The sequence below is a fragment of the Diabrotica virgifera genome, chromosome 9 (genome assembly GCF_917563875.1).
Source record: "Diabrotica virgifera virgifera chromosome 9, PGI_DIABVI_V3a".
Taxonomy (NCBI): domain Eukaryota; kingdom Metazoa; phylum Arthropoda; class Insecta; order Coleoptera; family Chrysomelidae; genus Diabrotica; species Diabrotica virgifera.
Genome location: NC_065451.1, coordinates 27,770,403 through 27,788,596, shown reverse-complemented (window position 1 = coordinate 27,788,596; position 18,194 = coordinate 27,770,403). Strand labels below are relative to the sequence as shown.

At 34.0% G+C, this 18,194-nt stretch overlaps 1 protein-coding gene across 3 annotated transcripts in view; it reads right to left on the bottom strand.

The window, feature by feature from the left end:
• LOC114328037 (roquin-1) overlaps nt 1-18,194 on the bottom strand; it is a 143,279-nt gene that overhangs the window by 10,572 nt on the left and 114,513 nt on the right. For all 3 annotated transcript variants that reach the window (XM_028276778.2, XM_028276776.2, XM_028276779.2), the window contains 3 exons: nt 14,091-14,335; nt 8,271-8,666; nt 2,927-3,334 (listed from right to left, as the gene is read on the bottom strand). In XM_028276778.2, the coding sequence (XP_028132579.1) occupies nt 2,927-3,334; nt 8,271-8,666; nt 14,091-14,335 (1,049 nt within the window). The remainder of the gene's footprint in view (nt 1-2,926; nt 3,335-8,270; nt 8,667-14,090; nt 14,336-18,194) is intronic.

Genomic DNA, 18,194 nt, shown 5'->3' with positions numbered 1-18,194 from the left:
ATAAAGTGAAGTGAAAATACAATTTATTTCGGATTATAATTTAAAAAGATTGTTTGTTACGGGAAGGTAAAATCCACAGGTAGCTGTAATTATTAGTTTTTAGAAAAATAAAGGTAGAGAGATTTGGAATTTTAAGGCTTTTTGTTTAAGCACAAAAATATTTGTATAATTTCCGAAAAGTGATTAGTTTGAGTAGAAGTATGGTTTGAAAGAATGCCTGGGTTTTTCGAATGAAAAAGAGGAAGGTGGAAAGAGAAATGTTTCTGATTGGCTTGGCAATTTGAAATGGGGAAAGAGAGGTTGGAATGTTGAGACAGTTTGGAAAAGAAAGATTATTGTGTGGCCGGCATCCGAGAAGGGCAGTCGAAAGTTTTCGTGGATAGTTCAGAAGCAAGTACTAGTGGTTGTTTGATAGTGGAGAGTAGCTGAAAAGTGGAACGAGCGACAAATCAAATTGAGCAGAAAAACCTCTTTGATTCTGTAAAGTCCAAGAGAGTAATTTACAAGAACGACAGTTATTAAAATCATTTGTGACACCAAGTAAAAAAGATACTTGGGTCTCCGGAGATTATTATTGAGAGAAAGAGAGGAGAGAGTTTTGGAGTTTATTGAACGAGTACTGGTCAAAAGAGGCCTGGCTTGTGTTTTGGAGAAATAGTTGCTGGCATTCTGCTGGATTGATGCTGAGAACGGAGAGGGATTTGATTGGTAGCCTAACATAATCAACAAGGAAGAGCTGTTTGGGTCAAGAGGAGACATCATTGTGTGTGAATCAAAAAGGTCAGTCAATAACTTATGTGATAGATGTTCTTTATAATCAGAAGTTAAAAATTTTGCGTAAAAGCATATGAATTAAGATTCCAACATTTAAAAATTTTAATAGGAAGTATAAATATTTTTGCAAATACCTAAATTTGTTTGTTTAGCTTATTTTATTAATGGTATCAGGAACAAAGCGATAAATATTTGTTTGAATTAGATTAATTATATGGTAAAAGTTTCATTTGGACAATTATGCCCACAGGGTTTAATTGATAGATTTTCAGAGCATTGCTTTTGATAATAAAGGTATTTGTATGTGCTTAATCATGATTTTTCTATTTATTTCCTTTTCCTATTTTATCCCGATAAGGATCAACTAAGAGATACTGAAGCCACGAGAAAGGATAAGTATAACCTAAGATAATTTAGTTAATTTTTTATGATAAAAAGGCACCCTGAGATTTCTTCTTAAATTTTTTTTTGTATGATTTGCGTCAATTCAATAATTAATTAAATAAATACTAATTAATATAAAAGTAAGAGAAAGCAGATCATAACAATACATATTAAAAACCCAGATGATGACCAAATCTGTGCAGTCAGCGAGGATATATGGGTAGGAACAAGATCCATAGACCAGGTAATGGCATATACATACCTATTGTGCGTCCCACCTTGACTTTACAGTACAAGTTCTTATGACCAACAGTGATGCCAAATTTTATCAGAAACATGGTTTAAGCAAACATCCTTTTTATAGGATAACTATTAATAACTAAGGAAATTAATATTAATGCCATTTTGTGGCTGTCAGGGGTTCTAAAACATTTTTTTTCGAATAAACATTTATATAATAATGTATTTAAGCGCATAAATATGTTAAACCTTAATAAATACGTAGGTACATACAGAAATAATTAAAATACATTTAAAATATATATTTTAGCTTCTTTCTATAATCCCGTCTTCCTCACTTTTACGGCCACCGTCGTAGGGTGTAAAGACATTAAAATGACATTAATTTCATCTTGAAAATCAGTCATTAAGAATAACAAACTGCAATTAGGATCCAAATTTTCCAAATAAGCAATGAGTTACTCAATACAATGTTATCAGTAATAATTTTAAGCTTATTTAATATTCTTTGTATAATTTAATTTAGGTGAATTGACCATCAACAATTATACTTTATTTATTCTCAACTGTAGGACCTGGTAGGACAATATAAAACTTTACTTAAACTTGACTGACAATCTATTTTATATTTTTCTTGACATTACTTCAGAACTGTCTATACTGTCAATACATAAATTAACAACCATAGAACAACATCCACTTTTAATGTCGAATACTCTACCATTCTTAACCAAAAAAAGGTATTACGCATATCGATTATAAAATTGCTGATTACTTTTCGAACATGACTATCACTCACAAAAAAAAACAATGAAAAATATTGTTTTACTTGACTGTAACGGGTTAGTAATTTAACATTTTTAGGACCTTGGTAATGTCCGATTGAAAATTATTTTAAAGAAAATCGGCATCGTCGCGCTAAAAACTCCCATAAAGATTGTATTGCCGTATGTTCGTGTACTGTAAAGTCAAGGTGGGACAGACTATAGGTCAAGAGATTCTCATAGGGAAAGCCAACCAAACCGTTGACCATGACACGGAGAATAGTTGAAAAGATCCGTGTGGTTCAAAGGACAATGGAGCGTACTATGTTGGGCGTTTCACTGCGAGACAAGATCCAAAACCGCCAGTTACGACGAAGATCATGAGTGGCTAATGCAGTAGAGAGAATAGCAACAATGAAATGAAACTGAACAGGTCACGTAGCTAGAATGACAGATAACAGACGAACAAAGCCGATACTGGAATGGAGACCAAGAGATGACGCCTATCGAAGCAGAGGTCGTTTACCAACATGTTGGGTTCACGATCTAAACGTTTCTATAGGAATTGGATGCAAGAGAAAAAAATATCGAAACAGATGGAAAATTATGTGGGAGATCTATGCACAGCACTGGAGAAGCGAAGATTGAACGATGATGAGGATCAAGCCATCTGCTTAAAGTAGCAGTAAGAAGAATAATGATGGTAGCCACGCATCTATCGGTAAAAATGGAAAATTACCGAATAAGTAAGAAAATATACTTACCAAAGCTTGATTATCTCTGAACTGACCACCCACGGATTGATTGATTCCATTATCTTTATGCATCCTCGAAATAGGTCCATATTTACTAATAGCTGGCGAGTCATACGGAACGCAGTCATCATCTGCCGCCAAAATCGAGTCTGATCTAACGAACGTAGGACCGGACGTGGTAATATGCGGCCAAAAATTATACGGTGACGTTGGGCTCTCTAAGTCGTGTTGCGATTCTTGTCTAGCCAGTGTGCTTGCGTGGTTGGAAATCTCAGTAGCAGCGTTTTTGCCTACTACCTTTTCTAACTGAGAAATTACTTCTTGTTTTCGTTGGTGTAGCTCGGCTAAGCTCTTGGTCGAGCTTCTGTTCAGTTTGGGTTGTTGGTTGAAGTTCTGGTTTTTGGCTATCTGTGACATCTGCAAATTAAACACGTTGAAATAATTACTAAAAATATCTAAATAGAAGAAATATTGATACAATAACAGAGTTTTTATTATACTTCTGAGTTATAAGCAATCCTTAAACTCTGAGTTAAACATTACAGGTGATCACAATGGTTTTATAAAAGTTCTTAAAATGAATATATTATTATTTCCAACCTATCACCGCAATATAAGTAAAAACACTATTTTCCACATTTAAAAAAATATTAATGTACAGAAAATAAAAAACTTTGGATCAGAGGAAATACCAAAGATAAGATTGATCAGATAATAGAACAAGTGATGGAGTTTAAATATCTAGGCATCACACTATTTAGCTGCGGAGAGCACGAAACAGAAGTGAAAGAACAAGTGAATAGAGCAAACAAAGCAGCAGGCTGCCTGAATGAAACAATATTAGACCACGGCTGATCTGTTTTGAGGTGGATGTGAGAGGTGGCATTCGGATTTTGCAGATAAAGTTAGGTAACATGGTGACAACTTTAACAATAATAATTGACTTATGCTCCTTCTCAAATATGCCCGGAACATTAATAAAAAAAATAAATATTTAAAAATTTCGAAAAATATCGATTTTTTTCTACTTTCATTCCTTATAACTTTAAAACGATTAATTTTGGAACAAAGTCGTAAGGAAAGAAAATAAAGATACATAATTGAATTTTGTATAATATACGAAAGAAACGAAAGACAACAAAGAACAAACAAACTGGACCTGGAAAAACTGAAGATTCAGGAATGTAAAGAGAAGTTCGAACAAGAAGTCGCAAATGAGTTAAGGACGCTAGAACTGCACTCCATAGAGGGCAAATGGACTAATATCAAAACAACAGTACTGACAGCAGCAGCGTCCACCCTGGGAAACAAGAAAAACACGGGAAAGACGAACATTATTTGAAGTCGCAAGACGGAAAGCAGACAAGACATGTAGAAATAAAAAGAGAGCCTATGAAAATGGACAAATAGAAAAAATGGAAGAAAATTTCAAAAACAACGAAATTAGAGGGGCTTACGAATACCTAAAAAAGATAAAAAGTGGGTATAAACCTCAAACAAGTCTATGTAAAGATGAAACTGGGCAAATAATCAGTGACCAACAGAAAGTCACAGAAACCTGGAAGCATTATTTTCAGACACTACTTGGAACTCAAGTAGGCATGGAAGATGAAATGGGTATGATCTACGTAGAAGAGAATGGAGTAGAAGCTCCAACCATAGAGGAAGTTCTCGAAGCCATTAGGCCCAGAAAAACAATAAAGCTCCAGGAGTTGACGAAATACCAGCAGAACTATATAAGGTAGGTGGCGACCACCTAGCAAGTCACATCCACGCGCTCATCAAAGACGTATGGCAAGAAGAGAAAATACCCGACGACTGGAAGAAAAGTATAGTATGCCCGATCTATAAAAAAGGAGACAAACTCCAGTGCAAAAACTACCGTGGAATCTCTCTACTATGTACAGCATATAAAGTCCTCACGTATATTATAAACCAGCGGCTCCAACCACTAGCAGAAAATATTATTGGAGAGTATCAGACGGGCTTCCGACGGGGAAGATCGACACTGGATCAAATATTTACAGTCAAACAGATCTTGAGCAAAGCATGGGAACACGATGTTGATGTTAACGTGTTTGTAGACTTCAAGCAGGCATACGACTCAGTCAAAAGGAACAAACTACACTATATATTGGCTGAATTGGCAATACCATACAAGCTAATAAGACTCATTAAAGCCACAATGGATGAAACTCAGGCATGTGTACGAATACAAAACCACCGGACAGACTTTTTTAACATTTCGCAGGGACTAAAGCAGGGAGATGGGCTGGCCCCAACATTGTTTAACCTGGTACTGGAGTATGCGGTTAGGCAAATGCAAACTGGACGAGGAAATCTACTGACCAACCGAACGGTTCAACTGGCCTCTTATGCTGATGATATTAATATTATGAGTAGAACATCAACAGGAGCACAGGAAACATATGCAGAGTTAAAAACACAAACAAAAATGCTAGGTCTGGAAATTAACACAGAAAAAACAAAAATAATGACTCAGACGAAAAGAAATATAGTTCCAGAAAACATTATACATGAAGATGACATTGAAACGGTTGAAAAGTTTACATACTTGGGAGTAGAAATATATGCCGATGGATCAGAAGATGGAGAAATACGGAAGAAAATAACGCAGGCAAACAGAGCTTATTTTGCCCTCTCTCATATATTTCGGTCTAAAAGTGTCCACCGAAATATAAAGATGAGAATCTATAAAACCTTAATTCGACCAATAACATGCCATGGCAGTGAAGCCTGGGTCCTGAAAGAAACATCCAAAAACAAACTCGACACATTCGAAAGGAAAATACTTAAGGAGAATACTAGGACCTGTGAGGGAAAACGGAATCTTCAGAAGTCGATACAACAACGAGCTTTATCAACTTTATAAGGAAACGCCCCTGTCAGACTTCATTAGAATACAAAGATTGCAATGGGCCGGATATGTGATAAGAATGGGAGAGGATAGGCTACCAAAACGAGCACTGAATGCTAGAATGCAAGGAAAGAGACAGGTTGGGAAGCCACGAAAGCGCTGGGAAGACACAGTAAACAGCGACGCACAAGCCCTTTTAGGAGTCCGTGTATGGGGAAGAGCAGCCACAGACAGGCAAGGGTGGAGGCAAAAAATAAAGGAGGCCAAGGCTCAATTTGGGCTGTAGTGCCGTAGAAGAAGAAGAAGATAATATACGACTGGTTTAAAATGTCTTAAATTATTACCCTTTATGCAAAATAGCAATAAATAGAAAATAAGGGGACAAAAAAGACTGTTTTTATTCAATGTTTTTCAACCACTTTGGTTGCACTTAGAACTTTCTTCGCTTAGAAAATTCTTACAACATACTTAAACCGTCCACCAAATTTCATTAATAGACCTTCATCGACCTAATAGATTTTGCATAATATTTTGCAATCTAAATTTTTTTAAACGAGTTCAAATTTTTTAAAAACTTTCTGAACAAAAAGTAGACCATTTAAAAGTTTGCTATTTTTTTTACATATAAAGAGGTTCTCTACCTATCTAATACAGAATTAAAATCGGATTATTCAAGCGGCCTCAGCACTGTTTTAAAGTTATAAACAATGTTTTGGCTTATAAACAAATACAGTGAGCACCTTTGAGTTAAAATAAATTCATTTTCTTGAGAATGGGCGACTCTGGAGATAAATCCCGAAACAGATCGATTTTTATTTTTAAATTATAATTTTTTGGCATAAATATCATACCAGTGACGTCATTGATCTGGGTGTGATGACGTAATCTAAATATATATTGGAATTAATTTAATTCAAAAAATTTTTCAATTCAACCCCTGTATAAATAATTATGTTAATGTTTATATTAGTAAATACAAAATTGAATAGCCTTTCGACTGAGCAATCACACGGCACCCATTCTCATTAAAAAAATCATCGATTACAGATGGATGACGTCACTAGTATGATATATTTACCAAAAAATTAGAATTTAAAAATAACAATCGACCTGTTTCGGGATTTATCTCCAGAGACGCCTATTCTCGAGAAAATAAATTTATGCCAAGTCAAACGTCCTCACTGTATTTGTTTATAGGCCAAAAAATTGTTTATAACTTTAAAACAGTGCTGAAGCCGCTTAAATAATTCGAATTTAATTCTGTAAAGTGTACTAGATAGGTATAGTATTTTTACTACAAAAACGTTATTACGTAGGTCAAAATTTTTGACGTAAGAGAACTGTCAAAACATTAGAATGTGACTTTTCATTATTGCCGTGTTTATAATAAACATAGCAATAATGAAAAGTCACATTCTAATATTTTGACAGTTCTCTTACGTCAAAAATTTTGACCTACGTAATAACGTTTTTGTAGTAAAAATACTATAGAGAACCTCTTTATACGTAAAAAAATTAGCAAACTTCTAAATGGTCTACTTTTTCTTCAGAAAGTTTTTAAAAAGGTTAAACTTTTAAAAAAGTTCAAAGAATTTTAAAAAAGAACGATTTAAGTATGTTGTAAGAATTTTCTAAGCGAATTACAAAAGTTCTAAGTGCCATTAAAGTGGTTGAAAAACATTAAATAAAAACGGGCTTATTTTGCCCCCTTATTTTGTATTTATTGCTATTTTGCAGAAAGGGTAATAATTTAAGACATTTTTAACCAGTCGTTTATCATACAAAATTCAATTATCTTTATTTTATTTCCCTACGACTTTGTTCCAAAATAAATCGTTTTAAAGTTATAAGCAAAGAAAGTAGAAAAAAATCGATGTTTTTCGAAATTTTTAAATATTTTAATTTTTTTATTAATGTTCCGGGCATATTTAAGAAGGAGCATAAGTCAATTATTATTGCTGAAGTTGTCATCTAACTTTATCTGTCATCTCGCACATTCAAAAATAGACGTTTTTTCACAGATTCGTCCTGGTCTATATGGAGAAATAAAAATATCAGAAAAGAAATGTAGAAAGACAGAATTTACAAAACAGTCATCAGATCAACAATTATATACGCAGCAGAAACACGACCTGACACAGAGAGGACAAAAAGAATGCTAAAAACAGCAGAGATGAAAACTCTTTAAAAAATCGATGGCAAGACACTATGGGACAGAGCTAGAAGTACAGATATACGACGGAGGTGCAAGTCAGAGAAGATTAATAACTGGGTCAGAAACAGAATAGTAGAATGGTACGACCACATACGCCGAATGACAACAAATAGAGTAGTAAAGATGGCAAAAGACGGTTCTTCAAAAGGAAGACGATCAGTGGAAAGACTACGGAAACGATGGAACAACTTACTGGAGGCACATTGAAAAAACAGACAGTGTCATGTCTACACAAAAAGAAGAAGAATATCAATACTTACCACTACTTCCCAAGACCTCTTCATATCAACTCCCTGTTGTGGTTGATTTCCAATGGAAGGATACTCTCCTTGTTGCGGTTGATAATACTGCCCTCCGTTTGCGAGAACAATGTTCCCGTGGTTTGGAGGAGAATAAATTTCATGAACAGGAAACGTTGAAGGTTGAGGTTGATACACAGGCTGTGTAAAGGGCTGCGTTGAAGGATACGTTGGATTGGGATGGTACGGTACGTCGTACCCCATTCTAGGTATCTGGACTACTGGCTGTAGTGGTACTGGACTTACTGTCGACGTGTTAGAGATGGAGTAATAGTCTTCTGATTGGTTGAAGGGTTTTTCAGTTGGCGAATGATTTTCTATGCGGTGCTCTTTGTTTCTTGTTATCGTCTTGCGATTCTGAAAACAGGAAAATAAAGTTATATAAGTGGTAAACAATTATAAGTATGATAGAATAAAACGTTATCAAGTAAAGTATGACACAAAAATGAAAGTTAATGATTGTACTGATAATTCTATTATCAGGGGCCCCGCAAGGCTGAGCAGCGCCCGCGTGCGGCACATATTTTAGCGCCCTTTAAATCTAATACTACATCCACTTAAGAAATAAATCTATAATTTTTTATTTTTTACTTGTAATAAAACAAAAGAAGTTGCAAGAACTCAAATTTTTTTGTAATTGATTTGCTTATGATGGCAAAAAAAACAAATAAAACATTAATATACTTATTATGAAATACTGCTTATGTTTCATTAAATTTTCATCAAATAATTATTAATTAATTTTAATTTTGAAAATGATCTCTCACAGAAGCAACAGACACAGTTAAAGTGAAAATAATTCAAAAATGAAGTTAGATATTTTCAAATATGTATTGAAGAATATTAAGAAGATTTGATGAGTCAAATAATAAAAATAATTTTAAAGCTTTTATCTCACTAAATAAATCAGTTACATCAATATCCGCCTCCGTTTTTACTGGATTAGTTAGGTTTTGTTGAAGAGAGACAGTTTTTCAAAATATCATCGTCAAATAATGTAAAAATATTACTTAAAAACCATAAAAATTATCATAAGCAGGCAAAAAATACCAAATCTACTATTTAACGAACTTAGTACTTGATCAATTATTCTAATACTGTCTATTTTCTATGTTAAAGCATTGATTATAGTATTGGAGGGTTAAAGGTATCATTATGTGCCATATCTACCAGATTCTCACAAATTTTAATTACGTGGAATTTGAATGGCTTTTATTCTACTCGACCATTTTATACCACTTAGGGTTTTAGATTTAACTCAAGAACATGAATTTTATAATACCCTTTCTATTTTTGGAGGAAGAGAAAAATACGTACAGTTCTTGTACAAAATTAAAAAAGTTTACTATTTCATTTGACACTTTAGCAGCATCATACACTACTTTTAAGCTATGTGCAGTGCGTGGAACAAAAAAGCTCGAGGGTTATTCTAGCCTTATCATACACGCATATTGGCACCGTCATCATATCCTTGACCTCTCGTGTGTTTTACACTTAAGGGCGTAGAAGCAAAATTTCGCGCCAATGCATTGTAAATGCATATTTTTTTTTCGAATCCTGAGAAAGCTAATAAGTATTTTTTAAAAATTTAAACGCATAATGAAAGATTGTATTAATATCGAGGGTCGAAAGTACCTTACAATAACCAAAAAGTTTCTTTTAAATGAGATATTTAAAATAAAAAATCACACTAAATTTTCTCTTTTTTTTTCCATCCCTGTAACTTATTCAAACAAACAATATAGAAGTTTTCAGGGATTTTCAGCCCTCGGTAATAATGCAATCTTTCAGTATGTTTTTAAATTTTTTAAAATACTTACTAGTTTTGTCAGAATTTTGCGCCCTTAAATTTAAATATTGTGATACTTCAACTACAAAATTAAAGTCCTTCCCCTGTAGTGTCAAATATTAGGTGAAAAGCTAAAAAACTCTCTTGTACTTCAACTTTTTTTAGAATTATCGTTTAATACTACATAACGCAAATTTATTTTTTTATAGGCGTATTTGATTTGTACCAGGTGTCCACTTATATTTTCCCCCATTTTAACTGCCTATAACTTCTAAACGGCTTAAGATAGAAATATACGGTTTTCGATGAAATGTTTCATTTTAGTAAAAGTTTTGTCTGAATGGATTGAATTTTTTATATCGCTTTCAAATACGAAAAGACAAATGGCGGATTTTTGAAAAAAACGTTGTTGACTTTTTTTTTAATGGAACACCCAGTATATTTCTTTGTAAATTGAAAGAAAGGTCATTCACCTATCCAGCGATATAAAGTTTTTCAAAATCGGTTGTCAAATCACTGAGTAATTAATTTTTAAAATGAGCGGTGCAACGTGGATATCACATACCTAAATAACATAACTAAGCAAAATGATATTATTTATGTGATTTTCACATTGCATCTTTCATTTTAAAAATTATTTGCTAAGTCATTTGACAACCGATTTTAAAAAATTTAATATCGCTGGATAGGTAAATGACCGTTTTTTCAAACTACAAAAAAATATACTGGGTGTTTCAATCAAAAAAGTCAACAACGTTTTTTTTCCAAAAATCCGCCATTTTTTATTTAAAAGCGACATGAAATATGGTCACACCTAAAAACTTGAAAAAACGGTCATTTCCCTATCCAACGATATAACTTTTTTTAAAATCGGTGGTCAAATGACTGAGAAATTAATTTTTAAAATGAGAGATGCAAGCATGTGGAAATCACATAACATAATATCAATTTGCTTAGTTATGTTATTTAGGTATGTGATATCCACGTTGCACCTCGCATTTTAAAAATTAATTACTCAGTGATTTGACAACAGATTTTGAAAAACTTTATATCGCTGGATAGGTGAATGACCTTTCTTTAAATTTACAAAAAAATATACTGGGTGTTCCATTAAAAAAAGTCAACAACGTTTTTTTCAAAAATCCGCCATTTTTCTTTTCGTATTTGAAAGCGATATAAAAAATTCAGTCCATTCGGACAAAACTTTTACTAAAATAAGACATTTCAGCGAAAACCGCATATTTCTATCTTGAGTCGTTTAGAAGTTATAGGCAGTTAAAATGGGGGAAAATATAAGTGGACACCCGGTATTACTTCAATCTGGTATATAGTCCATAATTATTGAATAATATTTGGAACTATGCACCATACCATACCCAAAATATTATTTTTTACTTTAGAAGACAGTAATTCTATCATTTACTGATACAGCAAAATAGGTATTCGGATATTATATTGTTTTAAAAATAAAATCATAAATTATTACCACCAAATATAAAATAAAATTTTAATTATTTTTTTAGTAATAACACAATATTTGATTTTTGAGGTTTCTCTCGATGTTCATCAAAAAATTAAAATTAAAATTGTATAAAAAAATCATTGTCTCATTTAAAATAAATATTTTATATTTGAAAAAGCTTCGGTTTGGCGCCATTTTGGGGTTGCGCCCGCGTGCGTCGCACGCGTTGCACGCCCGGTTTCGGGGGCCCTGTCTATTATCATCATCATTGGCTCTATAACCCAGAGTGGGTTTTGGTCTGTTCTAGGATCAGCTTCCACTCCTTCTTATCCTTCGCCTTGGTTTTTCAATTTCGTGCTCTTAACACTTGTAAGTCGTCTTCCCCTGTTCCTTATATCGTGCTCCGGGCCTCACTGTTCTCCTCACTCCATCCGGTTGTTGGTTATAAATGTGTTGCCATGCCATCCCATCTCGTTCATTCTCCCTAAGCGGCTTAGCCACCGCAGCCTGTTTATTTTGCTACCAATACTAGGTTCACTATAAAGGTGGTAAAGCTCAAAATGATCTACGCCATAATCCATTTTCCTTCACGGCTTTATAAATATGTTATCAGTCATATACTGTCATAGGCACATCTAAAATCCACAAACCAAGGATGAGTATCAATTCCATATTCATGCGTTTTCCAAAGCTTTTGTTAGAAGAATTTGACAAATAATTCTATATACAATTGAAATCATGCCTCATATGAACTTACGAAAACATAATGCAAGTGAATAGTTTTGAGAAAAATATAAAAGTAAGTAAAACGTTTTGATCGAGTAAAACATACTGAAATGATTGCTATTCTTCAGAAAGTCGGTATTGATGATAAAGGCCTACACATTATCAAAAAACTTTACTGGCATCAACGTGCAAACATCAGGATTGTCCGGAACACGTCTGAAGAACTTCAAATACGAAGAGCAGTAAGGCGAGGCTACATTTTGTCCCCACTAATATTTAACATCTACTCTGAGTTTGTTTTCAATAAAGCAGTGGATAATGCTCAATGTGGTATCAAAATGAATGGCGTCAATATTAATAATTTGAGATACGAGGATGACACGGTGTTAATTGCGAGCAATTATGAAGAACTTCAACATCTGATTAATAGGATTACCACAACGTGTGATGAATATAGACTCAAACTAAACACATCTGTTCAATTTTCACATGAAAAAAATATTCTTATATTTTTTACTGCATTAAATCTCTTAGTATAACCCTTAATTTAAATAAATTTCAAGCCAGCCCTGTTCAATAGTCCCATTTTATCCCCTCCTATTTTTACCCTTACCCATACAGACAGACAATTTGGGATTCGGGACAGAAGAAACTATCTCTAGCATCAGCGGTTCGACCGTCAACAAGTACCACTCGCAACGAGGGGCAATTTACTCTCTCTACTCTTACACCCGCCAAAAGGTGAGCCCTCTCTCTCATCAGCGGTTCCACTGAAAAGTCGGTACTGCTCATCTCTTCACTCTGGACGGTCCAGCCTTCCTTTTGGGCTGAAACGAAATAGCAATAATACGTGTTACGTTACGTGACGAACAGTAATTCGGGAGTGACGCCATACTTGATTTCGCAAATTGTGGTACGGGAACAATCAATTCGTGTGTGACCACGGCTCTAATGATCTACAACGTTCACAGTTTGGTAAGACTTTATATACATATTAATATTGTCTGTATAAAACCTTATACTTTATACTCCCACTTTAACCTGAACCTAAAAGGCCTACATACAGTCTCACACACTCTGAAAGTATATTCATACTCTCACATATGTCCAAGTTATCGTACAACATCAAAGACAAAGGTTATGGTTGTTAGTAAAACGCCAATACAACCAGAAGTGGTAACAGCTTATGGTGAACAATTGGAGAGAACTAACAGTATCACCTACCTTGGTTGCAATCTAAATGAGAACTGGGACATGAGCAAAGAAATTAGAATACGTATGGAGAAGGCCAGAGCTGCATTCTTTAAGATAAAGAAACTTTTATGTGGAAACAACATTACTTTGAATCTGAAAATTAGATTAGTGCGATGTTATGTGTTCTCTACTCTTTTGTACGGTGTCGAAGGTTGGACTTTAACAGATACACTTCTCAAGAAATTACCTTTGAAATCTGGGTAGGTATATCGGAGAATCCTACGAATAAGTTGAGTGGAGAGAGTTCGTAACGAAGTTGTTTTGCACCGGATGGGAAAAGTCACGGAAGTCGCCAAAACAGTTAAAACTCGAAAACTTGAATATTTTGACCATGTTATGCGACACCCAGATAGATATAATGTACTCCATTTAATAATAATATAGGCGGAAGAAGAGGGCCAGGTGAAGAAGAACGCCATGGCTTAAAAACCTGAGAGAATGGTTTAACAGATCCTCTGCATCCCTTTTGTCCTTGCATCCTATATAAAGTAAGGGCCCTCTGAGAGCAGACAAAGTAATTAAAAGTATAAACTTTTTGTTTTATGCTTACCTTTGCTCTATATTTTTCCAGCTCTTCGTTCGAGTGTGCGAAAGTGCAGTTTGTCCCTCTTGGACAACTTCCTCTCAGAGTCAAATCTCGACACATGCTGATCTTGTACTTGGCATGCTGTGAGTGCGCAGTGTCTTGCAGTTTTCTACTTCCATGTTGGTGAATGAACTCTACGAGACCGGCCACGACTTGTCGAACAGCTTCCAGACATTCTGCGCAAGCACTCCATGAAGGAGAAGTCGATTCTGAAAAATAAATTGATACCTTATATTATTGCGGCCAAATATTTTAAACAGGCGTTCACTGAAGCCATTAAAAATGCCGTTACGGTCTAATTATTCTACATATCCCTTTAAAGCTTTTATCTAAATGCTACCAAAATTTCCTTTGTAGTGCTTATGTGAAAAAATTCTAAATAATCTAGATTCCCGTTAGGACCACCCAATAATTTTAATATGTTCAGTAAAATTCAGTCACCTTCAGTCAAATATTCAGACACCTTCCCAATTTTATTTTATTTTCCACTGTACATAAGAAGTTTTTTGAAAGCTATCAAACAAAAAACTGTGCTATCATTCATTTATAAATCAAGGATACGAGGAAACAAATTACTCATTGTTCTCCATTAACAGATTCTGATACTTATCCAACAAGATCCAATAACAAATGTGTGCTGGGAATAAAACTGTCGAACTTTAAACTATATGTTGGTCACCCAGTCTTTTGTGGTAGATTAGGTTTATCATCGTTTAATAGCATACTAATGAGATGCCATTACCGGAAAAATAACCTCAAAAAAATCCGGCATTCCCCGTGAGACAGTCATTTCCTTTAAGAGATATATTGTTTCATATATCGAACGGAAACACTTAATTCATAAAAATTACTGAATAGATAAAGCTCTCTAATTTTTAACTTACTAAAAACGTAATTGATACAATAGGAACGCAACTTCGGTAATAGAAGTGTGACGCCAGACTGTAATTTTTTAGAAGTTATGCATATATTCATGCTAAAGAAACTACTTCTTATTACAATCGCAAAATTGATCTCAATCACGAACGTCGCAAAGAACCCCTTATATTTTTTATATTCACCCCTGCCCCACCCCTTTGTCGGCCACGCAGCCTTCCACCCCTAGAGATTATACTTAGTTATGTCATGACCTACTTATTCCCAAATTTTGGTGCACTATCTCATCATGAGCGTCACAAAAATAAATAATAAAAACCGCTTGACCCCTTATAACTACCCTCGTCCCCCATTCTGGTTTCCGGCCGTTGGGGAAAGTCATGTATACCCCATTCCACGAATATACGACCCTCTTGGATTATCGCGACAACGAATATTTTACTGTGCAAAATATGAAGAACGAAAGTAAATTGCAAATGATATTGTTCTTTATTGGAGTAATTATTAGAGCAAAATATTTTCGTACTTCTTATTTTGCACACTAAAATATTCGTTGTCGCGATAATCCAAAACAGTCGTATATTCCCAAAACAGTCGTATATTCGTGGAATACACCATACACAAATAATTCAACATATCCCCGTATCGTTTTTCCATATTACTTATCACGCACAAAATCCGCTTCTATCTCTCCGACTATTAACGAGTTTATATGTTATAATTCGTAGGTATACGTTTCTCGTTATTCAGCTATATGCAAAATCCTGTCAATGAAAGTTCAAATTCAAATTAAAACAAAACAAAAGTACACAAAATGAATATGACCTGACAAAAATCACAACAAAATCTTATTATGATTAACTGGTTGCGCAATGCAGAGGAACCAGTCTTGAAGGTTATGCTAACAAATAAAGTAAACTAAATCGAAAACCACTATTTCCAATAAAATCTGATTATCAGTTGAATGTCCCACACTGATAATTTATTGTTTATTTGTTCTCGCCAAACCGATAATTGCGGTGAAAATTATTGATAATATGCAATAACACCGGTATTGGCTTTTTATCTAAAACTAACAAGATTTTTTAGGCCTGGATCCCGCCTACCAAAAAAAAGTTGATTAATAGCAAGCTGAAAATTTGTTAATAGCTTAACTTTGTATAGTTCGACAAACTTTGATGTATGGGAACACTGGAACAGGGAAAGTTTTAATTGTGGAACAGTTTAAAAATTTGGAACGTCTGGAAATTTGGAAAATTTGGAAAGTTTGCTCTTGAATAAACTTAAGAACAACCTGTAGCAGTGGCGGCTCGTGGCCTTGGAGACAGGGTCGGCAAGGTTTTTTTGTCTCCTCATATAAGTATACCATCAAACTAAAAGGCTTAAATCATCATAGGAGATTTTGTTGTTTTTTGTTTTTTTTATTTGATGTACTTGACATTCTCTCTTGTTTCATGGTGTTTCGAAAATACGTGTTGATTCTTTTGAGACAAGATAAATCTCGTTTATTTGAGGCAGAAATTGGTGGTAGTGGTGATAAGAAAATTGATGAACAGTTTGTTATAATGAATTGCAGTACTTACTACATAGAATTATACATACATATTTTGTAACTTATCCCACTTTCTGAAAATATTTGGATCGGCATAATTTTTAAGTACCTAACTTGTTATAATAAATATCTTGGAAATTCTTTGGCGAAGGTAACTTTTAAATCTTGAATCGTCAAAGAGGTCAAAAATTTCCAAATCTTCAAAATTCGAAAAACGAGTATCTATTTGCATATATTAGTAGGTATCCAAAATTTCAAGATATACCTATACGTTTTTCGAGAGATGTATCATGTTGTTGTTTTTTTTGGGATGGTTCGGAAATATCAAGCGAATCCAAAATGTCACTGCGTATATATTGGAAACTACTATCATTACGAAAATCTCTGAGATTTTGCACCAGCTTTCGTATTCTATTTTTTGAATAAATAATGTCAGTTGACTGATTCTGAACAATAATGAATATCTTAGGCAAACTCTGTCTTAAAAATATTTAAAAGAATATTAAAAGAGTAATTATTTAATAAAGTTCTCAAACCAATTGCTTCACGGATCGAGGTATCGCCAATTTCAAAATCGTCGCCTTCGATAATAAAATCAAAAACTTCCAAAAGCTGTTCACGAAAATCTGCTACAGATACTAAAACTACCAGAGATAATCTGCTTAGATAAAACTAATCGAGATTTAAAATTTCATCGCGTCTGACAAACTGTTCGCTTTTTTTTCGAAACAAATTTGTTCTAAAGCAGTAATCCGTTTAGGTGAGCTAAACTGGCAAGAAAAGACGATATTCTTTATTTTTTTACACGTATCATGCAAAACTAAATTCATTACATGCGCATAATAGTGAGTAAATAAAGCTTGTGATGCAATATGTAGTTTTAACTTTTGACTGGAGACCATTCAATTCACCACATATCACAGCAACGCCGTCATAAGATTGCCCCAGTTTGCCCTACCAATTTATTTTTGATATCAAAAAATTTTAATCTGTTCTTTAAAACACCAAAAATATATTCTGCCTTATTGCTTTTACTCACGTATCTAAAACCTAAAAACCTCTCATAAATATTACCACGTAACGCGTATCGAACAACAATAATTGATAATTGTGAATGACATGATAATCAGAAGTTTCATCTACTTCCAGCGAAAAGCAAATGGTTTTCTAAATCTCAGATTCAATAACGTTATTCAAAATGTAACTATTTGATTAGGTATATGTATTAGTTCATTCTGTATTACGAATACACTTCGAATCAGAAAGTAAATATTTCTAAAACAATTTCATTATTTTCATGTCATTTCATCATGTCCACTAAATGATAATTCCTGACAACTTAAAAAAATTACAATATCAATTAAACGACGTAAAACGGCGTGTTTATTTTTGACAATTTCTGCCGATGCGATCTGGCGATGCCAAATGAAACAGCGACCGACAGATTTAAATATGCCGTACCTGCCTACGGAGAGAATGTATGTTCGCTTGCTCATCGACTTGTTATTTCGTTGAGTTTTACGCGTAAATCGTCAAGCTACGGAGTGCTACGGATGAGTTGGATACGGCTAGCCGAAGTCAGATGAATGGCTCGGATCATTCATTTTTTGAGAAGTCTGTTATGCGAAGGGATCACTTAA